We start from the raw sequence: 27,152 nt of genomic DNA on the forward strand, positions 1-27,152 counted from the left end.
ATTTTATTGTATTGGTGATGGGTCAGAAGTCTATCCCCCTAAGTGTTCAAATAGAAATGTACTGAATCTATTATATTGTAATAACATTTTGAATTGTTTTGCTTTAAAAAGTCAGATGAGCATCGTTTTAATTCCACCGCACACAACCGCTACACAAATGAAATGGTCAACACAAAACAACTTCTTGAAAGTAAGCAACTACAGTTCCAATAATTTCTAGTTCAAATTTTCATATGTTGCATCAGTGAAATCTTGCACCCAGGGTGTTACATGATTTCTTGCATCAATGTTAAAAAAAAGCGTAAACACTTTATACTAATCTGTTTATTTTTAATTTTTTGCTCAAGTCAAAAAAATAAGAAAAACTTTGATGGAAATTTAATACAACCAAGGAACATTTTACAACCAATAACCTGCATTAATTATGCTGCAAAAAACATATCTTAATTGTTTCTAGAGCTGTATTTAATCCAACAAAAATTCAATATTCCAGCTCTATTTGTCCTTCCTTGCCATAGAAAAAAGCAGCGGGCAATGGTTGCTGTGAGTATGGTGTACAGCATCTTTCTTAATGAAGTGCTTGCTGCCCACCGTTTTTTTTTTCTGATCTTCTTGTGCATTTCTTAGGACACATTATAATCACACTAAAAATGTTGATCTTATCATTAAAAAAAAGAGAATCATTTGTTCTTTGATGTCATTAAGCTGAGCCGTCTTCCATTAAACTATAACTGAGAGGAATGAGGTCAAAAGGCCAATGTCTATTACATTGTCGATTCTCTGCCCACGTCTTGTTAAATGTATCCTCAGCAGATGGAGACAGAACATTATTTGACAGTTAATTCAATAGCCTAATAAGGATTCTGTCCATCAGCTTAAACAGCATTTTCTCACACTGAACCTTCTCATCCGCAACCTTTCAGTTCAGATGTTGATTTTGAATTTTGACAACAGAATATGTCGACATAAATTGCCGTAAAGTAATTCAGCAGTAATCACATTTACAGGCACAGAGCAGCATAAGCAGTCCATTCGGGCTAAGGGATAAGATATTGCTAACACATAATAAAGTGCCCTAGTTATGGCTACATCTTGGTACAGTATTTTCCTCATTATCAAGATAAAAAGCTTGTCGGAGCAATTGTCCAGGGGGGATATGGTATGTAGTGTACAAAAAACTAAAACTAAAAACAAACACACAGAACAGAATACTCCTAATTATTTTTTTTATATTACAGGCTGGTACATTCTTAAGAATATGGGAGATGACATTTTGCCTGTTACTCCAGAAATCAGTTATTTATAATTATTAATTGTATTCATCATAGGCTGTAGCTCATGGGTAATTGGTCATCATATGGCTATAACAGTCATTTGGTAAGGAATTAGTAATGCAGTATTTGACTTAATAAAGTTAATATTTGCTCATGCAGTGCAATAAAGACAAATACTTCTCAAACTTGCCAGAGAGTGAAGTACATCAGGAGAAGGTACCAAGAGTTCAGGGTTTAGCCTTTTGAAACTGGATGATTGAATTCCTTGGTAGGGAATTTATTAAAATGGTAATTCTTATTTATGCCCTTTAAAAATTAAAATACTCTCCGTGTATTGCTTCCTATTAATTAACTTTTTCCTCTCATTTCCATTATTTTTTTCCCGTCTACTTTTTTCCTTTGCTTCCAACTGAACTTGACACACTAATAGGTTATGAATTATTCTGTTTCGGTTTAGACGGCAATTAGCCACAAAGCCAGAGGCCATTCTTCTTCCTCTCTTGTGGAGTGGTGATTTAGGACCCAGCGGAGTTAGGGTGCACCGACTATCCCACCACTACATCATTCATCGCTTCCCACCCAACCGCTGAAACAAGAAATACTTAAGTGAATGAATCCCCTCCCATTGATACATTCATTCACTTACATCAGTGTGCTGGGGCGCTAAACAGAGAGACATGATTGGTCCTCACAGAGAGCAGTTACAGAGGGTCAAGGGCTTAGTTAAAAAAAACAAAAAAAACATTGGCAGCTCTCAGAGGCACACCTCCTGATAATTGAGTAATATTGTCACACAGTGTCTGTCTCTGGTGTTCCACTGAAAGTACTCACCCTTTCTAATTAGCCATAGGACCACATGGAGAACAGCATGTCTTTGTTGCCGAAATTGATACATCAGACGCAAGCGAAGCAGCTGTCGTTAGGGGGCACGTACATACATTAAATAGAGCACGAACCGAGCAATAGACCACAGGCACATAACCTGCTCTAGCGATCGAATGAGATAACGTGGTGACTCAATTGTGGAAATAACAGTTGTATGACAGAAATATACAATCAGCTTTTAAGTAAATGGAAGAGAGTAATACTTTATCAGTATCAACTCAAATATGTAAATCCTGGAAAAGCAGAGGGCCGAGAATCAGTGCATACCTCATCCAACATCGGACAATACTCAACACATAATTCCCCTCGGATGGATTGCTTGACCCTGCTAACACATCCTCGAGATTGGGAATCAAGTCTGATTCTGTAAGGTAAATCATTTAGAGGAAACCTGCTTCTTCATTATCTCACACGCTTGACAGCAGGACAGACATTTAGGCACAGTGGAGAAAATTAAATAAATTAAATATATAAACAATAAGTAATACTGTATACATCAGAAACACATATAGTTGGTATTCAATGGCTGAGGGTGATTAATCCACTTGTTGCCTGTTGAGCCTGTCTTCTTCTGTGAGTCGACCTCCATCGATTTGTATGTCATTTTTCAAGCACTTTCACACAAAACCTCAACACACAGCGCAAAGAGCTGATTGATGTTTGCAATTCATACCAGGCCAGTGTGAGACGACTGATCACCGTCATTAAAACAATCAAATTAATTAATCCCCACACACAACTGTGTTAGAGTCTTTCCTATTCCAATACCAGCAATGGGAGGGATAACAAAACAAAACATACAGTAGTTGAAAAGACTCAGAGTCATTTCTTTCAGGGCCGGGCCTAGACATTTCGCCACATACAATGTGATTCTTTTTAATCACACAATACTGGCAGTTCTTGTTGTCTGGAATAATTCATTTTGTCAATATGTGTTGGCAAAAAAGGAACAACAATGTTGTTGTGTTTTTGTTTAGCTAGTTTAATTTTTATTTAGTTTTGTCTCTTGCTTATTAAAAAATAAAATAAAATCTAGGGTTCCCCAAGAGACCACAGGTAGGGCCAGCTCTTATCCTTCTGCAAAGTGACAAATGTTGCAGGTTTTCCACAGTGATGAAAACGATCCTCTCATAATCAAAAAGATTGTTGTGGAGATCTGACCTTTCCACATTCCTTGAACTGCAATAACAGATTTTATTTTGGGGCCATTTGGTGGCAGTCGAAGCAAGTGTTGAACACAACAATACAAAATATCTTTAGCTGCTAAATGTTCACCAGCTCGTTGGTATCTGTCTGCTGTTTGGTGCTGAGCTGTTTTTCCCCTGAAAACAGCTTTCTGTTGTGTCTCAAAGCGACTATGAGACCGGTGGGAGCGAACCAAAGCAGTAACGTTTTTTTTAACAATGAACAAAAACTCAATAAAAAGATATAGATCAGCTGAATACTAAAGTTGCTAAGCAATGACACTACTTGCATTATTAAACACACTTGTTTAATGTGTGTAATCTGCTGGAAGACAGCATATTAAACTTAAGAGTACCATCTGTTTAAAAACATTTCCCCTTCTGAAGCTCACATAAAAATGGAAACCACACTCTTCTGTCATCTAGAACGCTTTGCCTCGTGCCTGTATTCCTGCACTGCAAACCATTTTTCAGTCTGTACTCCAACCTCCCGCCCCTCTCCATGCAACCCAGCATCCTGTTTTAGCATGGAATACATTGAATACTGAAATGAATACTCAATTGAAAGAATATTTATCTGGCATTAAAATATAGAGTGCAGTGAAGGTACTCACACATAACAGTAAGAAAAACATTCCCTGAAGCCAGGACAACCTTCTCCCTCGTTGCCCGGTCGTAGATGCCCACGTGGCATTCGTAAGGCCCATTGTCTGAGATCCGTACCTCTGGGAGCCTGTAAAAGACAATAGTAAAATACAATAGTAAAATACAATAGTATTCTATGAGTTCATACATATATTTGCATTTCAGCAACATTACATACAGTGATGCACAAATAAAACACTTGAAAATGTGTTTTTAGTATTGAAAAATAAAAAAACTTTACTTATACAGGTTTACTATGTACTGATAAGACACATATTTAATTGTATAACTTCATGTTATCATCTTTGTTTGCCCATTGCTGCCATGACTCACCAACGAAAATTGGGAATAAATCAGTTTGACCTTCCCTTTAGTGCATGAACTTGAAGCAAGAAAGTAAAGTTTTGCTAAATGAACAAATAAACAAATGCTTGGACAGGATAATAATACATGGAAAGGAGTGAGCACCTTGAGATATAAAGATAGGTTGTCTCTACTAGTGCTTCCCTGTGGGATGAATACTGTGTAAAACCAGTAAGTCTTTTTTTCCCACCACAGTGAAAGAAGATAAGAATAGCACAGTGTATCTCTCTGTTGTGGTGGCTGGGGGAAGTAATTGGCTTTGTCTTGGCTGACTACATTATAGTAAACGCTGATTTAGCCCATTGCTTTGTTTTGTTTTTTTTACAAACAAAGGCCTATGTCTGGTATCCGCAATTCTTACTGCAGTATCCATGGATTCAGTCCAGGCAAAATTGTAGAGAAAATAAACCAGAGATAACCTAATTCAAGGCAAGGAAGTATCGGTTTGAGAAGGGCAAAGAGGCCAGAAACAAACCCAATTAGAGCATTTCTGAGGGGCTCCCTGCTTCTGAACTCTTTTACCATTTTGACAGTGGGACTCCACCGGAAATAGTAGAAGAAAAAGAGCAAAGGTTGTACTCCTAACATTGGGGCTACTGTTAAATATTAACTTGTTAGATATATATTTTAACACCCGGTCTAATTTTAAATGTGTTGCATGTCAGAGTTGCTAGGCCATTGAGAATCTCTTCTGAAAAATTAAACAGGACTAAATCTCACTCACAATTTATGGGTAAGTTTATTTCTTAAATGTAAAATTAAGCCAATTGTTATGGGCTTGATTGTATTTCCTTGTGATTAGTGCCATGATTACAATTATAAATCAGAACTTGCAATGAAGCAAACACGTGTTCTGAATCCTATCGTAACAAAAGTATACTGCCACTAGATTATGGATTCACGATTCCAGTTAAAGTTTGTGCAGACCATGCTTCCTCCAGACCACGTTGTATGTATCCTTCTCTACCCTTCTTTCTTCAACCAAAATTCCCTAATTTTAATTGTTTATTTCCCCCTCATGCCTCCCCCTTTCTTAATTTGTTCATGTTTCATTGTTTATTTTGGCACTAGTTATGAATCCTTTTGTCCTTTACTTTGTTTTGAAATGCCTGTACTCATTAATCAGTGACAATGACTGAGTAGATTTTGCAACAAAAAACAAGCAAACAAAATAAAAATAAAACAGCCTTGCAAACAAACATGCAAATGCACACAACCATTCCATTTACCATTCAGATATGGTTAATGTGGAACAAAGCCAATAAGTAAATGAATAAACAAGCAATTTCCAACAAACCATATTGAACACACACCACATTATCTCCCCTGTATTGTACACCAAAGCCAAAGCACATACACGGTGGAGATCAATAGCAATGGGCCCCCATGGAGGAGCTACAAATACAGCACACTGCAAAGAAAGATCGATTGTCCCATGGGAGTTGCATCTGAAAGCATGGTTCCTGTTATGTAGGCCTTTCTTGCAGAACACCTCCTGCCTACAAATGCAAGGAAATGCAACTGCCCCTCACCGTGAGTGAAAGAGAGCAGTCTTGACAGAGCAGCGTCTGATAACCCATCCAGTCAAACTGTGCATCAAATTAACTAGCACATTGTCAGACACTCGTTCTGCCCCTGAAGCATTGCGGTTGAATGGGTTTCTGGACTGGCAACTGTAAGTCAGTATATACATTCGACGACAGGCAGAGACAAATTGCCTACAGGACGGGATGCAAAGAGGTGTGTAATCCCCACACATTTCCCTGAAAGAAATAGCAAGAAACCAAATGACAAGGATCATGCTGTGATTCTCCGAGTGCCAAGGGAGGTGTGATTGGCTCTGCTCTGGATGGTTACATTATAGTAAGTGCTGATGTAGCTCATCCTTCTGTTCTTACCCACAAAGCCTTTGCTCTGTTGTTTTCTACCCTAAGCACTACAATCATGGATTCCAATCCACACAAAAATTCATGGAGCTCAGTGATGAAAGAGGTAGAAAGCATAGAATAAGAGAAAGGGTCCATAAAGAAACCTTGCAAGAAATATGTTTTGCTGATTAAAGTAGCTCCACAGCCTCATTCAGCAAACATTGAATAGGTTATTCTTCATTCATTATTCATTACCGTTTAGGAAATCAAGACTTGGCTTTTCCCCCTAAGAATATTCCTTACAGCTTTTTCTTTTGCACATCAAACAAAAAACAAATCCAAATAAATTGGTAAGACTATCCTCAAATATATTCACAAGGTGATTGAGTATATATTTTTACTAGAAACAATGTATACAAGAATATTTTGTAATTTTTTTTGCTCAACAAAACTAAAATACCCACAGGAGTAAATGATCTCCTTTCTATGTAGGAAGCCTCAGTCAATTTTTTTATCAGGGAAAAATATTGATCCTCGCAGCAACTGCAGTGAGCGCAGGCGACGGGCAGGTGGAGCAGGGTTCCAGATGAGTTCTAATGGTCAAACACATCCTCATAACTAAAACAAGAGTGTTTGTCACTGCCATACAAAATGACTTCTACAGAAATGATTCATGAGATGATCTTTCTGATCTTTCACCTCTTGTTCAAACACGGCAAATGTGGATAAGGGTAACCTGTTGACTGTTGGAGGGAGACATGTTACTAACTGCAATCTCCATTGTGAACATCACACACTTTTTACTCTCTGCCTAACCATTCACTAAACTTTTTCCCTCCAAGGGGTTTGTGGCGCTAAACCATTATTACCTCCACTTCTCCTTCAGTTTGAGGATTGTCATTGTTCTCACAGCTTCAAGATGTTGCTTGTCATCAAACCATAAACAAAGATCATTTTAAAATTGAACCCACGGCCAATTCTGTGTGTTTGCATATGATAGAGCATGGGAGAAACACAACGCACAAATACTTTATCAAAAGTTTTAGAAACTGTCACCACCATTGGTATACAACCAAACCTACGTGCTACATCCATTGATGACAAATCTGAGGATATTTTCAAGGCAAAAATGCAAACTCCTGCTCTCGCGGTTGGAGCTTGAATAGCGGAGGTCCTTCAAAACATCAAGTGTCATCAGCTATATGCAGGATCTGTCATTTACAATGACAAATCCATGCAATGGCACTTTAATACCGAGAAAGATGCAGCTGCTTCCAATCGTTGAAAGTTCGCAACTAATAGCTGTCAAAGCCAGACAAGAGTAGGCAATCTCAGATGAAGTCAATATCAATTCTACTTGTGAAACTGTGTCTAAAAATTGAAAGAAAATGTATCCCATATTATCGTTGCTCTATTATAGCATAGACATGACACATTGCTATGAGAAAAAGTATTCCACAAAAGGAATAAAGGGGAAAAGCTAAAAATATAATTTTCTACAAAATGCTTTGAGTTTATAAAAGATGGAGCATATTGAAGTATTCATTTTGTGGTCATACAAGTGGATTTGTCAGACTGCTGAGGCTTTGTACTGAAGCTTTACCATTCTCAGGTGGAAATGGAAGATTATAGCGAGTAGAAATGCAGCTTTTTGCATTTCTTAGTAGTGCTGAGCTTCTGCGTTACACCATGAAAGGACTGTGACCAGGCACAGGATTTTTTTTTCTTGACTAGAAGAATGGTGTAAATGTGGCAGGAGTCCATTTTCTTCTGGTTGACTACCACAGGCTAAGCATTTTGAAGCAGATCTGGATACAGGTCAGTGCAGGTAGCGTCCAACTGTGTCTGATGTTCCCCCCCCTCATCGGCCCATTCCATGTGCTGTATGGACTTCCTCTCACTCCTTCTTACTGTGTATGTGTGTGTGTGTGTGTGTGTGTGGGGCGGGGGGGGGGGGGGGGGGGTGTCAAGGTATGAGTTTTTTGTGTGTGTGTGTGTGTGTGTGTGTAGTCATGTTTCCATGTCCGTGTGCTTGTAAGTGGGTATGCACCATTCCATTGTGATGATGCCTATACTGTCCCAAAGGGATAGTAGGGCTGTCCAGATAAATCATCCTCATCTGGGCAGCCAGACCACACAAGAGAGGGGGGGGGAAGGGATGGGGAAAAAAACAAAGAACGGTATGGCTGTACATGAACAAAATCAAAGAAAAAGCTACGGGACAAAGATGAGATGAAAGGGAATGACGAAAGCAGGATCATCACAAAAGGATGCAGAGTGAAGCATTCCAGGTTCTTAAATGAAGTCAGAGTTAAAATGTATTGGGCTGTATTTCCCTTTGTGCTCTTGAACTTTTTCGGACAGGGTATATTTGCAGCAGGATGAGAGCCAGAGCAGAGGAAAGCAAGACATGAAGAGATGGGCTGACATCCGCCAGCCGTATTGTTTGGGCCTGGGGTGAAAGAAGACAGTCCCCAGCACGCCTTAAACGTGTAATCAAGCCGACCAGAGCCAGATGACTGCTCATCCTCCATCCATCTCTTGCTCTCTCTCTCTCTCTCTCTCTCTCTCTCTCTCTCTCTCTCTCTCTCTCTCTCACACACACACACAGAGGGGCAGTGTATGTATGTGTCACCTCCATGATAATACTGAATGCCTGAGGACAGTGCTACCTGGGATATATGCACCACTTTAGCCGGAAACACTGCCTGGCCAGATGTCAGCTAAATCTTTAATACTGAACTCTTTATCCTGAGCAGAGATGCTGATTAGAGTTTGCCAATGCAGTCGTCCTCATGTAGTAATGCACTGACCCCCTTCCCCTGGTCACTCCAGTTTGGCCTGGTCTGATAGACAGCAGACGGCTGGAAATAAAGTAGTGTGGCACTGAGAAAGAGTTCATCTTGTTGCATTTACGATCACAGTATCAATATGTTGTTTGATTAGACAGTAAGAGTTTTAAGAGAGACACTGCAGGCTCATTTGCTTCCATAACATGTCCTCTTAAGAACTGGTATGAATAAAAAGGTTCAACGTGTACAATAAGGTGTTATTTTGTCTGTTTGCCATCGTATTTATTTCCTATACAAGCATCTCTAACGGCCATTATCTCAACATTTGTTTTTTTCAATATTCTGAAATCTGAACTTCTAAAGCACTTACTTATGCTATCAACTATACATTCCATAATCATCCTTAGCACTATTTTGAATGTTGTTACATAATTGTTTATTCATGTGTTGTTAATTCTCTGATGTATAATACATATTATCACAAACATGATGCAATTCATGTTTAAGACCTGTACATAGTTAGAGAGATATAAATCACATCACATCAATGTAATACAAATTTTTTTTAATGTAAAGTAATCAACTGGCAAAGTTTCATGATGGAATCTACAAGTGAAAAAGTTTACCCTATAGAACTGCAGTGCCTTAAATGCTGCAATTGACTATGGCTGCAAATTGAATGAAGCAAAGGCAGATCATTACAAGCGGGGGGGACAAAAGTAAGTGGTTTGGTTTAAAAGAGTTAAGTTAATTGATCGAGGCTCACCGGACGGTTGATTGGTACACAAGGTCTTCGCGCCTGCGGTAGTCCTCCATGTGAGAGTAATTGGTATTAAACATAGCATCGTAGGTGAAGATTTTCTGCTTGATGGTTCCTCCATCCGTGACCTGTGAAGCAAAAAAGAGAGAGAGAGAGAAAGAGAGAGCATTAATAAGATGAGTCCACTAATGATGGATGGGATGGGGCCTACACCTTCATGCCCCTGGAGCTCCTCCTATGCATAAACTGTTGTCCCCTGGCCTGCAGGGGAGATAGCACTCATGCCTGCGATTACCCCCATTGATTCATTTGCAGCCATTATAACTGATTCCTTATAATGCCTAAAAGCAAGGGGATTGAAAACCTGCTGACGTGATAACATCAGCGAGACGCTCTCTTAGGCAGCTGCCAGTATGTGTTCGTGCACACGGTTAAGTCTTAATGAAGACTGACAACGGTACGGTGTTCTGTACGTGTCAAGCCGTCTGTTTTTCTGCGGAGTTAATGGCTTGTGACCAGATACTGCAGAGGTAAGGGGGAGAGGATACATTCAAAACACTGGTCTCATTTTTTTTCTCGGTGCATGGTAGATGATGGAGTAGTTCTTGCCTTTGTGATATTCAACGGAGTGTTAAAGTCACTTAGCATTTGAATGACTGTGATTTCTCGCCTTCTCAGGGGCACTTTACACGGTGAAAACGTGAGTTTTCCCGTTTTTGGTTTTAAAAAAAAAAACCCGTTCAGACACAATTTATCTGACATCTTCACCCGTACACAAAGTTTTCAGAGGAAACGGGCCGAAATCGCTGAAGTAGCAGCCATGCCAAGCCAATAGTCAGCGGTGACACAGCCTAGTAGATAGCTCTTCCGGTACAATTTGATGCATACAACCTTACTGTAACCGAAAATTAATGCCACTAACGTTCATAAAGCGGTTGGTGTAAGCTTGGGGTTACAAATATTGTAAAAGACTGTCCTCTTATTTCACCGCATTGAACTCGGAAAAACAGCAGACTTGCTGATAGTGAAGGGGCTTCGTGAGCGGATATTTTCCTGTTAGGTGTACTTCAAAATAAAAGTCAACTCACGTGTGTCCAGCGAAATGCTATGAATGTTTAGCCAGTGAAATGCTTTTACTGTGAAGCCGTAGCCTTAATGCTCCTTTTGTTGAACAGTAGCCTAACTTAACCGCTGCACGCTGATAGTGTTTTTTTAATGTAGAGCCGTGTCCCTGGCATATAGAAGTGACACACGTTTATTTAGCTAGAAAAACAGGCAGAGCACAACTCTTTCCCTATTTGCTTGTAGGAGCGATTGGTGGCACGATAACAAATGCATCAGCAACAGCACAACGTCCATGAGCACAATGAATACAGCTCGGTGATCCGCCATTGTTGTTGTTGTTTTCCAACTGGCGCACGTGGACCTACAAAGACGGCGCATGCCTATTTATATCCAAACGCAATGCGCATGTGTGAGGGTGGAGCCGTGACGTCAGCGTTATCAGGGGAAATGGTTTCGGTGTTTACAGGAAACCAAAACCGTTAAGTTTTCCAAAAAATCCTCCCTCGGAGGTGATCTCAAAAATCTGCGGTTCATGCCTGCGTTTGCGTTTGCGTTTGCTGTTTTCCTGTAAATGATATAGTGCAACCGCAGAAATTTTTCTGCGTATGCACCGTTTTGCGTGGCCGTGTAAAGTGCCCCTCAGAAGCCACAGACAGCCATAAAGGAAAAGGGGTGACAGGATTTTTAATGGAGCCACTAATGCTGCTTTGAAGAGAGAAATTGCTGGTGGGCCAGGGATCCGTCTTTTGTTTGCCAGTGAAGATACTATCGTTCTGATCCAATACAATCCCTACAGCGAGGTAAATAATGTCAAAGCATTTTATGATTAGTCAGTATAAAAAGGTATAATGTACACATTGCCTCATGAAGAGACAAAGCTAAATTGTATTTGTGTGAGCAAACAATTGTTCGCTGTGAATGTGCGGTAGCTCACATAACCTTTTGCCTCTGGAGAAAGCATACTGCCTCAGGCTCAGTTTGCTAAGTGGTACTGCACAGGGAGTTGACAATGCTGAATCAACCGAAAGCAGCAGCGTGGAAATAAATTACCTGTCACCTGTAACCAATAAGGAGGGAGCATTTTTAGACATTTTACGGGTTTGAAATATTAAAAGGTCAAGATGCTAGCTTGTGAGACTATTTTTTTAAATAATTCCTCCACTCCACTGATTTTACACTTTTGTGATGACAGTGGGCTGAGGAAAAAGTTTCAACACTTTTCTCAAGGACCTGTGAGTATTGTGACCTAGCCGTTCACTTTTAATATTGGTTCAGGTGTGTGGACAACAAGCAGAGCGTTGTTCTGAGCAACAAAACAGTCGACAGGCATCAGGAAAAGGTCAGCCTCTAAAAGCAAAGCAATGTATGAAGATTGTGCTTTCCATCCAACCAGACTTGTGACACCGCTTTAGTAACAGTAATGGACCTTTTAGAAACATCACCAGAGGGAGTGAGGAAACATTTCTGTCTGACATGGCTATACAACACTTTAAGTGAAAACGGTTGGGCAGGCAGGCCTTAAAAAAGAACATAACCACACACATTTTATATGATATCATCTATATATGGAAAGCTGAGCGGTTGCACACTTTGACTGGTATAATAGTGAGATTTAACATATGCTGTACATGAGGTGATATACACCATATAATACAAATTAGTAGAGTATACGGTTAGTATTTATGAAGACAATGTATACAAAACTGTCAATGGAATACGACTGTTATATTCTCAGTTACTCTTTTTAAATTTCACACTATACAAAATGATTTCCACCCTTTTCTATTTGCAATCATTGAAAATGTACAAGCTTACGTCCCTGTCATTAGTAGAGTAAATATGGTCTTTTATTTATTCTCATTAGTTTAGCATGTTTGAGCAACCAAAAGTATTTCACTAGAACAGCCACTTCAAGTCAAATGTAGTGTTTTTATATATCATTAAGATGTTAGCAGTTGAACAATGTACTTTCACAATCTGTATTTGTAATACAGGGTCTTTGGAAGCTTAATTTTTCATTAAATACACAAATGATCCTATCACAGAATTCTCAGACAACAGACTGATACACTGATACACAATCATTGCCTAAAAGCCAGGACACACCAGTCCGACTACCGACCCTCGCCCGAAAATGGAGTCTGCTGATTCAGGCAGCTCCAGTCTGCTCGTCGCGGCCAAAAAAGTGCCAAGAACACACCGAGCCGACTACTGACTTTCCGTACGCTCTGCGCTTGCGCGGGACGTAATGTCTCCATAACAGCAGGCGGCGCTAATCTGTATTGTGGCCCAAAAAAATACGGAAGCCAGAAATGATGGGACAGCTCTCTAGACCAGTGGTTCTCAACCGGTGGGGCGCGCCCCCCCGGGGGGGCGCGGACACTCTACCGGGGGGGCGCGAGGGGGATGGAGAAAAATTTGTAATTTCAATTTTTTTTCCTGATATGTAGCCTAGTTCAGAGATGATATGTATTTTTTTTCTTTCTTAACTTTTTTTGATAGGTAGTTGCCAAGTTCATCACACAAACACTCCTTCTTCTTCTTGCGTATGTCTTTAGATCCTCAGCTCGGTTGTAGCAAGCCACTCCAGCGTCTCGTCATCCAGGTTCGTTAGGCCAGGGTCGCCATTTGGTGGCCGATGTTTGGGACAGCTGGTCAGGACGTGATCTACAGTCTGTAGGGGGTCTCCACATTCACAGTGGGCGCTGTCCGCGAGGCCCCACCGCTGCATTGACTCTCCGAAGCGTCCCACACCTGTCCTCAGGCGGTTGAGGGTTGTCCACTGCCTGCGGGGTAGGTGCTCGCCGGGGACGTCTGTGGGATCCTCAATGTAGCGGTGGAGTCTGGATGGTACTGCTGCTCTCCACTGTTCCGTCCATCTGGCCTTGACCCAGGAAGCTCTGCTGGTGTCAGCTGGTGTAGAGCTGAGCAGTTCCTGGGCATGTATGTCAAATGGGCGGCGGGATTTGAGGCGCTTGCGCTGTGGTCTCTCCGTGATGGTCTTGTGGAGGAGGTGGGATTCACTCGTCAGTGCCTTCTGACACAAACACTCCAATCCACTGATATGAGATCAGTTTGCAATTTTCAAGTACTGAATTAATGGTAGGACTGTGGCCACTAGAACTGGTCTCTGGTCAGCAAAGGTCTTGAAAACAGCATAAGTGTGCTTGTGACATGCGTGCCACCCATGCATGTGTATGGGCACGTGTCCCAGCAGATTTTTGAAATCTGAATAAAAAAATTTAAGTTTGTAGTTAGCAAGTGTAACATGTTCTTAGGGCAGAATTTCATAAATAAAGGTTTATTTTTTTAGCAAGATATTTGGTCAAAAGCTAGTGGTCATCCGTCCCTCTGTCCAGTTGTTAGGCATCTGGCTGCTAGCAAGTTATGTTGTCTTGCTAATTTTACTATTCATCTGAACTGAAATAAATATTGACTTTTTCCTTTATTATCTTCGCCAGAATGCAACAGAATGCTTAGATTACATGTTAAAAACACAAAAAAATCTGCTGGGGGGGATGCCCCCAGACCCCCCTTCAGGGGTTTAGTTTTCTTACAAACATTACAATGGATACTAACATGATTTGGGCATTTGGGATTATAAATCATCTTTGAATTGGTTGTACAGCATATCACATGCTATTCATTCAGGGGTGCGATGGCCACCCCACTCTAGCTCTGTGGCCCACCTTGGCCACCCCCAGTCAAAATTTCCTGGAATCGCCACTGAGACACACACAACTCCGCGTTCAGGCTGCACAGCACATTAATCGCAGGTAGCATTTTGAGCTAAATCTGGCCACTTTCCAAATCCAAGACTCAATAGTCCCATTCTCTGAACTGGGTTGTCAGACAGCAGTGTTTCCCATTGATCATAGACTTTGTTTTGTGAAGCTTTTTCATAACAGGTATACCTATTGTAGAATTTATTCTGTGTATGTTCTATTTAGGCTACTATTTTCTTCTCTTCTAAGGAGATTTAAAAAAAAAAAAAACATTTCCTCAGTGTCTCATTGATACAATCTCATAATTAGCTTTTAAAGTGCACCAGAATTCAACGTTAAAATATAAGAAATTTCCGGACCCCAACCCTAAACCCAATGTTCAACTCAAAGGTGCGCCACTGGCCTAGCCCTTGTGATAATAACAATAATAGATTATCTATCTATCTATCTATCTATCTATCTATCTATCTATCTATCTATCTATCTATCTATCTATCTATCTATCTATCTATCTATCTATCTATCTATCTATCTATCTATCTATCTATCTGTGTAGGGTGGTGTGTGTGTGTGGGGGCCGGGGGGGTAGTCAGGGTCGGTGGGGGGGCCCAACTGCAATGACCCAGCTTTGGGGGGGCCCAGCTTGCAGAAGGTTGAGAACCCCTGCTCTAGACCATAAACATGACCGTGGCTCAGGTGGTTAAGCGGGTTGGCCAATGATCCAAGGGTTGGCGGTTCAATCCCTGCTCTGCCAGCTGTGTCATGGTTGTTGTGTCCTTGGGCAAGACACTTCACCCACCTTGCCTCGTGTGAATGTGTATGACTGCTGTATGTTTGAGGTGGTGGTCGGAGGGGCCGTAGGCGCGGAATGGCAGCCACGCTTCCGTCAGTCTGCCCCAGGGCAGCTGTGGCTCCTATGGTAGTTTACCACCACCAGTGTGAATGAATGGAACCTGGAACCCTGTAAAGCATCTTTGAGTGCCTTGAAAAACGCTATATAAATCCAATCCATTATTATAGATGGAAATACATATTTCTACATATGGACCATCAAGAGCACCATTTTTAGCAGAGAGTGTCGAGCATGGTGTCGAGCGGTCAACAAGGGTTGATGCATGTGAGTACTCGCCGAACGAAATTGCACTCATTCGCTAGCCCTCCACTAATCAAATTGCTCCGACTGAAAGACTGCCCGACGCCGATTGAACATGTTGAAAAGAAGCCTGACGACATCTACGACGGCCGACGTCACTGAACACACCAAACAGATTTGTGTCCCCGCCCCCTCCAGACTCTCCAACCATGTCTGATGGCCGATTATCGGGCCGGTGTGTCCTGGCCTTAAGCTGCATTTACATTTCAGGATAGCCTACGTTATGTTATCCATAAAATTAGCCTACAATGAGTAAGCTAACAATGCACATACAAGAAAAAAATATGTCTTTTTAGCTGCCAGGCAGTTTCATATGTTGGTATTAAAGTACATAGGAAATTCTCCAAAGGACCTTTACAAAAGTGCCAGCATTGGTTCCTCTGGGATTGCACTACAACTGCTTCAATTCTGATGGAGCCACTACTCTGAGTCGGCACTAACTCGATGGCCTGAAGGTAGTCGTTTTAAGTCCTCACATGGATGTTGGTCCAATCTACTGTAAGATGATGCAAGTCCATAGGACTGACTTACTCTGTGAGATAAACTTGATTTAATCCATTGACCTTGCCTCTGAGGCAACTTTTTTATCTAGCAGACACCTTAGATGCCCAGTTCTTTTGAAAAATACAACAAATTACATAGTACCCAGTGTTAGCTATTGCGGGTCATTTCCAGTAAAGATAATTTTATCCGCAGTATAGGTGAAACATTTCCCAATCGTACAAAATACATTTGTGTCGTTAGTGCAACAGAGCTGTGAAAGGCAAAGCAATCCTCAGACAGAAACTCAAACATCGTTACCACAATAGGAGAAAAAAGACATCAGAGATGGAATGGAAGTGGAGTGCGAAAAAAAACACGGCAATGAAGAAGAATTGAAAAAAATGTAAAGATTCAAGAGCTTGTGGATTATTTCCTCAGAGGGGATTTTAAATGTGAAGTTCTTTCTGGGATACCATTCGGTTAATCATTAGTTCAGATCAGATTATTATTTTCTATCCAACCATGTGACACAGTGATGGCTATTATGGTGTGAGAGGAAAAAAAGATGTGCCAGTTCTTACTTGCACAGATGAGTGCAGCATGAAGTGCAACTACTTAAAGTAACTGTTTTCAAATCCCCTGCAAGAAAGCTCTCTTGCCCTCTATCCAAACACATTGCAGATCACTCTATAGTTACAATTCTTCATAAAGAGATATTAAAATGTTCTGCTGACCCTCAAGTGCCGAGGTGAGTGGGAAACACATTAGTGCTGTCTCCTCTTTCACAGTCCATCTAATCCAACAAGTACTACAATACCTTCCTATTTCCCCATGAAAAACCAGGTGGATAATGCAGGTGTCAGATCTCTGGTTATTTGGAAGCCATACGGACCGGAGATCCCTGTCTCAGCCAGGTCATCTCTCCTCTCTTTATCCATACCTCCTTAATGAGTGTGTCTCTTAATTAAAACTGACCCGTAAAGCCCTGTGTCAAACATTTGAAAGAATCTGCACATCAGTGGATGTTCCCCACTATCCCCACAAGGAAATAACCTATTTGTGGTGTAAATGGCTGACTACGGAAGGAATGTGAGAAGGGAGAGTGTGGGAGGGGGAAAAGAGCCAAACTATGCCAAAACGGCTGTACAAGAGGTAGGGCAGCAGGGAGATGAATACTCTTTGATTGCAGAAAAACCCCGTTGGGAGGGAAAGCTTTACTTCAACTGCTTTGTGAAATCCAGGCCATGCAATGCATACAAGGCACATGGGCATCGAAACTCTCCGACACTCGGCCATCTGGAGATATGACAAGACAGGCATGTGTGGTAGAGAGTCCGCTATGGTCTGCATTGTGGCAGATAGTGGCTATCAGCATAGGGAATAGTCAACAGGCGAAAGAGAAATTTACGTCAGGTGACAGTAGAGGGAGTTTGAGAAAGTGCTCAACAACAGGGTCCTGTGCCTCTCCTGAAATGTGATGATGCCATGACCTCGTCAGACGCAGGGCGCCCTGTCTCCTTCCAGGCCGGCCAGCTGAGTTGACTCTATAATGATGCTGCCTATTATTGGGGTCAGATTAGGACTAGGTCTCAGGGGTTAACCCAAGCCCTCCTCCCTCTGCCTGTCTGGAGTGGGCCTATTTATAGGCTGCAGCTGCAGCAGCCGCCATTGGTAGAAATTCAGATAACGCACTGCAGGCCAACTGTGAGAGATTCAACCTGAATACTGCTTCATAATTCCAGGCAGCAGAATGAGAAGCACCACTGCAAGTCTTTTTCTAGTATTTTTTTTCTGGCTGGTTAGGAGGTTTCTGAAGATATTTTAACCCCCACCTGAAAAGATATTGAGGACCTCATGAACATTAATGGTATATTAAAATATAGGGTTGTGAAATAACAGTATGTCCTTCACATGGTGCCTTTTAAGTATATAATGGTTAATGGTTTTAATGGAACTTTCATTCATACTTCCTTTGTGATTTACATGCGTAGATTGTTACGATCTCGACTTCCAAAGTCTGATCTTTAATGAAAAGCTAGCATCTAAGTTTATTAGTTATGTCCTATTAAACCTGTATTAACTAACTTGTAACACGATGCTTTAACTACAACCCTTATTACCATCAAAGAGCTCCCCTACTCTCACGGCTTCTGCTGAGCGTCTCACCCGGGCTCCAGGCGGTGAGCGCGCGGGATCTTAACTACTAGACTGCCTTGGGATTCTCTTAAATAAATAAAAATTGTTCGACTTAAACCCACCGTGTTCAGCGTTTCACTTCTTCTAAACGTACTCTTCTATTTTATGAATCCTGTTTAGGTATGAAATGTAACACTTTATATTTGATTCAGATAATCATTCACCACTTTTAGGCAGAAGATATCCTTCACAAGTTATTTATTTCAGTTTTATGCAGCCTATGCTTTTAACCCGCTTCCTAAAAACAGAACATATATACTATTTCAAGATTTAAAACGCATGCGTTAAATCCGGGAAGGAATTAGAGCATATTCTCTCCATACAGAGAGGTTAGTTTTATGAGGTTGTGTGTGTTTTAAATCAGTAATGTGCCGTAGTGTGGAGTCAATGTACTTACCTCCCCGGGGAGGAAACGATCTCTGTAGAAAAAACCTATACCTAAAGTCCTTCTGTTCCAGCTATAAACTAATTCACAACTGAGGCTTTACAACATTTAAGGGATTTTATTTACAAAATACAAGAGAGTATAGAAATATTACATAAAATGGACAAGAAAGGAAATGAAAAGAGGTTTATATGCCTATAAACTCATCAAAACTGAGTTTTTGCTCATTATCCCCTAGTAGATGTTTTCTTGGTATTTGTCACAATTTGTCAAAGCACAAGACCAGAGTTATGCATGCACTCCGATTTTAAACTTGCGCTCTAGCCCTATATAAAATACATCCCGTTAAATCTGTAAAAATGGTGAGGACTTAAAGAAAGTTTCCATTAACCTTCGTTAATTCCATCCCCATTCTATCAGACTCCTATTCTAATAATCCCCACCTAAAGTTTTAGAATTTTACCAAGTCATCTGTGTCACTCAACAGATGTAAATCACAAAGGAAGTATGAATGGAAGTTCCAACACTTCCATAAGATGGACAGCTGAATGGCTCTCAAATAATGTACTAATGAGATTTATTCCCATTCAGTCCCCCATTTGAAGACTTAGACAGGCAGTAACAAAAGAGATGATCACGGCATTGTCATGAACTGGCTTGACACTTTTCTTCATATCCGTGCTAATTTGCCTAATATTATTATCTCACAAAGTCTTTTAGAAACATGGCAGAAGCATTAGGAGACATTGTCTTACTCCCAAAATTAGTGTAATTGCTGTATGCAAGAACATAATAAATGTTAAACTTTATGTAGTATCCCAAAATGTTATCCAATCACAAAAGAGAACACTACAAACCGACACCCGTCCGCACCCGTCTCACTCATGGTCTGACTGCCGGTGCACGCCATAGCGACACATGGGTGAATGTTCATGCGCCTACAATGGCGGAGCAGGTAAAAATCCTTCCCAATGTCTGTTTTGATGGTTTTTATCTTGTTTTATCACACTTATGGATCTGAGATGATGCTAGATAACTTGCTGCTCGAAGACCGCAGTGCATTAATGTGGTGACGTAGGGACGAGCGAGGGGACTGCTAACTGCAGTAACTAACAGGAAGTTAGCTAAAATAACTATTCCACTTACAGCTCCTTTAAATGCACCTATTTGAAATCGCTTTGGGTTAAAGTTTCAGATATAAGATGTGTATATGCATAGTGTTTTTCTTTGACTGCACATATTAGTTGAAGTATAAAGTCTTGTCAGGAGGACCTTGTTCAAAACCAGCATCGGAAGGGGCTTATTCTGTAACAATTACATGTGTTATATATCCTGATAAATAAACATTAATGGTACAACACATAATCAATGGAGAAATAGACATATTTAGAATATAAATGAAAAGAAGATCGACACAGGTGGTAAAGCGCATACCCTTTCCATTCCATTTAATACAAGGGAATAACAAGTTACCTCTGAGCCTTTGAGCTACTATAAGAAACACACAGACAACAGCTCTGCACACTGGGAGATATGCAGTATACAGGGTAAGGGAGTGCTAACGCACAACAATAACACCCTGTGCCCCTGTGTGGTAAGAGATTAAATTCGCTGTCATTGCTTTTATGGAGCACAAAGCATTATATACTGGGGACAATACAGAAGAAAATGTTGCGAAAGTGTACCTGAAAAAAACCCTAATAAACCAAACAAAATACGATGCCGCAGGATAAAAGTGCACCGTGTATTAACTTTATTAGTCTGCAGCACGTATAGCTGCCAAGTGTGGATAGGGGGGACGCTGAGGTGTTGATATGGCACACATGCTGACCCAGGGGGTCCGTAACTGATGGTTACGTCTGTGTAATGTTGAGCCTTACTCAGTAAGCAGATCCAGAGGCATTCTGTGGCCCTGGCTCTTAACCTGTGCATTAACAGCTCTGCACGCTGTGCTCCCCTACTGGTCGCTGAGTGACAGAGGACTTGTTTAAAGGGATTTCATGCTTCAAATGACAGGCTCCTCTCCTCCCTTCTGTCTGTCATTGCTCTCAGTAGGGAACCGCGGGCAATTCCGGCTGGTAGCTAACTAACAATGCAACCAAGTACAATAGCTTTGATGATCAGATTTGCTCATCATGCACTATCATTCTAATTTATACTGTTGCTGAATTGGCAGAAAAAGTGAGTTCAGAAAAGAAATAGTTTCAAAACTTTCGACAGCAATAAACTTGTCAAGATTGTTAATAGCAATAATATGATGATCTATGTTGTCGCTTCGAAAAAATAAAAGAGGAATCTGTGACCACTGATGGAGAAGAAGATCTTACATGGATCTGCAAAATATATTGTTTATATTCACACCATAACTCAGTCAGTGTTAATAACTATCTGTGGATATGACAACTTCAAGTTCCATGGCAATGCTTATAAATGAGAATCAATTTTGTTTCTATGTGGGGGTCTTACCAAGGCACATTCTTTGTGAGACTGATTTTGTACTAAACCTGATTATGATTCATTGTGACAAGTTTTCAGATCATTCAGCTCAATAGTCGATGTGCACACAGGAGGTAAAAGCAGGGCGGCAGCAAATTTTTATGGACTGTTAATGGTGTCACATGCTCCCACTCTGCTGTCAGGCATTTTTCATTCCAATATTACAGAGTATGAGCAGGTTGTGTTTGGCTGTAGCCGGAGCTGCCAGATTACATACTAGGATTAGAGCCGGGCTTCATGAAAACTGTGCCACCAACAGGAAGGGACCAGCTGCATTCAGCTGCACCCCGGAGGTAGCAGGGTGAGGGTCAGTCACAGCCAGGGTATAAATTCATGCAGTTAAGCATTATGCAAGCATGTTATCTAAAGCCATCTGAGACAAGGCCATCCAGAGATGGTTATTATGGCATGTCATTCTGAGTGAGACAGGTTCTGCGTGTGCTGACAGTAACGAGGCGATGAGATCAAAGCAGGTCAAACTTGTTGGAGATTGCTAATATACAGTACATTGAGTATTCTATAGTTATCATATTGCATAGCCATGGCAAAGCCAGGTCTACATTTAAGCAAACTTAATATGGCAAAACATACGGAGAAGGCTCATTCTTTCTTAATGAAGTGGTGCTAGAAAACTGGTGTTCACATTCAGAGAGCGGCTTGGAAATTCACGGCAAGGAAATCCATGCTGTAACACTGAGGTGCCCTTAAGGAAAAAAATTATTTTGCTCAGTGAAGATGATGATGAACACTGTGGTTGTTATCTGTATCTAACCATTACAGAAGAACCTTAGGTGCTAATGATGGCACAAACAAAGTGAAAGCACGCACAGGACAAATCCCCTGCTCATAAATTAAAATGAAGCCTTTTCCTTTGTTCCTGCAAAGGATTATTTACTATATCTATTTTATTTGTACAATATGTTCCCACAAACAAACCAGCAAGAGAGAAATGCAAAGATACATAATAAAAATAAACTCTCAAAAACAAACAGCAGAATATCATAGATGTACCAGAAAAGATTCCAGCAATTAGTGACATACTATGCAATACAACGACTTGAACTACATATCATACCATCAAGGACAGGCAGGTAATAGATGCAGAACTCAGGGAAGAACATGATTGTGGGCACTTGTCCTTAATCTGTTTGATCAATGCATATTAAAGTGACTCCTCGTTCACACCTCCCTTTGAAAATGTCTTTCTCAGCTGGCACGCTCAACAAGTACTGTAGGACACCGAAGGAGAAATGGAGAAACTTAGGGGCACTTTACACGACAACACGAAACGGTGCAAACGCGGAAAAATTCCCGCGGTTGCACTATATCATTTACAGGAAAACAGCAAACGCAGACATGAAACCGCAGGTTTTTGAGATCACCTCCCAGGGAGGATTTTTTGGAAAACTTAACGGTTTTGGTTTCCTGTAAACACCGAAACCATTTCCCCTGATAACGCTGACGTCACGGCTCCACCCTCACACATGCGTAGTCTATAACATTTGCTGTCAAAATACCCACAACACTTACACAAGCGAGTTATAAAGTTAGAAGACAACATGAACGGTGTCTCCACGGCACCATCACTGTGATCAGCGGAGAGTGACGTGCAGGGCTAAAATATAGCCTAACACTCGCCAATTTAGTCTAAGCGATTAGTAAGTTATTGAGACCACCGGCCACTTTGTCTGGGGAAAGATTTGTGCTCTGCCGGTTTTTCTAGCCAAATAAACGTGTGTAGCTTCTATGCCAGGGCAGGGACACGGCTCTCTCTACATTAAAAAACACTATCCATAGTTCAGCGCGCAGCGGTTAAGTTTCTGTTCAACAAAAGGAGCATTAAGGCTACGGCTTCACAGTAAAAGCATTTCACTGGCTAAACATTAATAGCATTTCACTGGACACACGTGAGTTGACTTTTATTTTGAAGTACACCTAACAGGAAGGTATCCGCTCATGAAGCCCCTTCACTATCAGCAAGTCTTCTGTTTTTACGAGTTCAATGAGGTGAAATAAGAGGACAGAAAGCTTGTATTTTACAATATTTGTAACCCCAAGCTTACACCAACCGCTTTATGAACGTTAGTGGCATTAATTTTCGGTTACAGTAAGGTTTTATGCATCAAATTGTACCGGACGAGCTATCTATTAGGCGGTGTCACCGCTGACTGTTGGCTTGGCATGGCTGCTACACTGCTACTACAGCGATTTCGGCCCTTTTCCTCTGAAAACATGTGTACGGGTGAAGATGTCAGATAAATTGTGTCTGAACAGGGTTTTTTTTTAAACCAAAAACTGGAAAACTGTCACGTTTTCACAGTGTAAAGTGCCCCTTACATTGAGGAAATTGTTTTGAATAAATAACGGGGTCCATTAAGGCACACAATGTCTACATTTCCCAATGAATTATCAACATTAATAAAAACCAATATTCACTTTTTCTATTTTGGCACTGACTGCTAACATATAGAGACATGATGATGTATACATTTGCAGAATAATCTAAGCATTACAAATGAAATATCCCTTGTTAAAAATACTGAAATTGTGATTATGACAAAAACAGGCGATTTTTGTATATGTGTAGTATGTTTTCCTTGATTTTGAGCAGATCACTTTTTGTGCTAAGCGGTAGACACATCTGTATTTGAATGATACATTGGACTGATTTCAGCAGACATCTAAATACATACGTGTAACAATGATCTCTTCAAATTTGTTGAGTTTATGTTTTGTAATTTCAATTATATGTCCATCCGGTTGTATAACTATAAAGATTCAATTGTGTTGTCCCTGTGTAATATTTCACTAATTACATGTTCAACCCTTTCCTCCATTCACTGAGCTGATATCTTCACTGACAGGGAGGAGTGAATTCAACATTGATAATGTCAATGTCAATGTCCATATGACATTACAGGCATACTGGGCAACCGTGGCTCAGGTGGTTAAGCGGGTTGGCCAATGATCCAAGGGTTGGCGGTTTGATCCCCGCTCTGCCATCAGTGTCATGGTTGTTGTGTCCTTGGGCAAGACACTTCACCCACCTTGCCTCGTGTGAATGTGTATGACTGCTGTATGTTTGAGGTGGTGGTCGGAGGGGCCGTAGGCGCTGAATGGCAGCCACGCTTCCGTCAGTCTGCCCCAGGGCAGCTGTGGCTACTATGGTAGTTTACCACCACCAGTATGACTGTGTGTGAATGAATGGAACCTGGAACCCTGTAAAGCGTCTTTGAGTGCCTTGAAAAGCGCTATATAAATTCAACCCATTATTATTATTATGAATTGATGAATTGATTATTATGAACCACAAGCTGTGTGGCAGCCTGTAACAAAGTGGCTGCATTGATGTGTTTTGGATTTTAAGTGTGGGGTTGGTGCTAATTGCTGAGTAGAGCTTGTCAGTGGTAGTAGTGTGCAGCTAAGTTATGCCAGTGGTGTATGTGTGTTACTTTCTTTGCCACACATCACCCAGGCAATGTATGCACATGTCACTGCGTTATTGCTAAACAAACAGGTTACAGGAACGCTGCGGTGCCACTTATGTGAGCACACTGTTGATATCACAAAACAATGAATATTCCACCACAAGATTGACTAAAGGAAATGATGTATACATATTTGTTCCCTTCATCAACAAACCAGTAATACCGTTTTTTTTCCCCACAAAACCTACAGTATGTCCGACGACATGTGTGCCATTTCCTTCTGTACATCACAGATGGCTTTTGGTTCACAAGGGGACACAAGTTGAAAAAACAGATGGTCTTAGAAGCCATCGAGGGCTACTCTGGACATTACAAGTCTGTATGTTTGCAGCTAGTCAGTTCCCTCCCTTCCCTTCTTTTTATTCCTCATACCCCTGATTACTTGAGCCACCATCTGCATCCGCTGGTTGATGGATACATAGCGAGTTTTGTTCAACCCTCTAATCATAAAGCAGGTCATACAAGCATACAACAACAGAATGCTGAATTTGGTAGAATGCTAAAATAGACAAAACACTTTTTTTTGCTTTCTTCATACATTTTACGAGTGGGTTTATTATGATGAAGCTTTTTCCGTCTTCATACTGTGAGAAAATGTATCACTGGAACAGTCCTCTGACAGAAATTGGTTGAATGCAGAAATTCACATAGGGATTACTGAGTAGGACAAATTTAAAAGGTTAAAGCCAAATACCACTGAATGATGAATTCCACCCTCAAAAACCGTGAATTACACAGACTATGTGTAATTAATGCTTTCCAAGTGGATTATTTTCCTTTTTTTAATCTTGTTTAATGTTTTTTTTCATACCTGTTCCAATTTATTTATCAAGGTGAAAAAGTGTAAAGCCATGTCAAAATGGGTTGAATGTATTTATTTAAAACACATTTTCCTAAAGTATGTTTTTGTGCAAATCCACAGCACATGTATTCAGGCTGGGTTGAAACATGAATCCATCTGTACAGCATAGTGCTCATTTCATGCTTAAAAACAAATTCTAATTCTTAATGTGGCATGGGCCCCCTTTCCATTTTTAATAAGACATGCTTGAGTTAATTTGAGGAAGCAGACACTGGCTCATATTATTTACTCCTAATGCTTGTTTCCAGGGTGACTTTGCCTCCACATTCAACTAGGCTAAGTGCTGAGGAACAAAACAATTCTAATTTAATATTAAATCCCTCTATTTTTCTCATTTGCTACACACGACTAATCTCATGTTCCACTGCTTTATCGCTTTGTCTCGATGTGTCTACACTGCAGACAGGATTTGACGGTAGCGTGATACCTTTAATGTACTCAGGCGCTAAATTTGCAATCTAAAGTTAAACACAACCCTATTATGACACAACATTAATCAAGCACAAAACACTACTGGTGATTTGTGAGTGCAAACCAACTTTCCAAACATCTGTCATATTGCCTCTAGTGCACTCTGATATTTCACACAACACACCTTTAATTAAGTAAAAACACTCTAGTTGAAGGGATAAGTACACTTTTATTTTGAGTGTGTGTGTGTGTGTGTGTTTAAATTTAAAGAGGAGCCCTGCACTTCATGCATTTTGACCCGATCATTTCCAAATCAGGTGCTTATTAGCAACATTGGCTGTGAGTAGAAGGCAATCAGCGCACAGAAAAAAATCCCAGAGATAATGAGCGGGGAGCCAACTCCATATAAGGAAATGATTATCAACATGGGAGAATTGGTAATTTACAATTTCAGTAACATTATGAAAAATCATCTGCTAACTTACGTCAGAGAGAAGACAGTTATGTAAAACAATGTCATTAGGGAACGTAAACATATCCTGTTATGAACAACATGGTGATTGGGGGGGAAAATAGATCTAATCTTAACATAACCTCCATATAAACAAAAAGGTCAAATGGGAGAGTTTCTTCAGGCAATGATAAATAATGTATCTCATAGCAGGGACAATGTGCACTCACAGAAGATGCCAATTATAACAATGCTAGAAATGTATCATCAAAATACAGTACACCAGTGGTTTACAAGCAATAAATAAATAGTTATTGCTTTACATGCTATGGTAAAATATGTTGGTTGATGATTATCATATCCCAGACATCTCACAGTATATAATAAATCAATACACCATGTAACACTAAAACTCCCTCTTAACTAGACATTTTAATGTTTTCATTTACAGTTAAGAACATACACACTTTGCTTTAACTTGTATCCACCCATCACTGTCAGTTTAAATCATGCATGCTGTAGTATATACTGTATCATAAACATTCATATGTGTACATAACCACACATTATTTAAAACAAAGTATCTATCTATCTATCTATCTATCTATCTATCTATCTATCTATCTATCTATCTATCTATCTATCTATCTATCTATCTATCTATCT

General features: G+C 40.5%; 1 protein-coding gene across 2 annotated transcripts in view; it reads right to left on the minus strand.

Annotated features, from left to right (window-relative positions):
- igsf21a (immunoglobin superfamily, member 21a) overlaps positions 1-27,152 on the minus strand; it is a 180,409-nt gene that overhangs the window by 64,669 nt on the left and 88,588 nt on the right. For both annotated transcript variants that reach the window (XM_080026172.1, XM_080026171.1), the window contains exons 3-4: positions 9,778-9,899; positions 3,958-4,076 (exon numbers count right to left, since the gene is read on the minus strand). In XM_080026172.1, the coding sequence (XP_079882298.1) occupies positions 3,958-4,076; positions 9,778-9,899 (241 nt within the window). The remainder of the gene's footprint in view (positions 1-3,957; positions 4,077-9,777; positions 9,900-27,152) is intronic.

Source organism: Ammodytes marinus (assembly GCF_949987685.1).
Source record: "Ammodytes marinus genome assembly, chromosome: 4".
In the NCBI taxonomy this organism is placed as follows: Eukaryota; Metazoa; Chordata; class Actinopteri; order Uranoscopiformes; family Ammodytidae; genus Ammodytes; species Ammodytes marinus.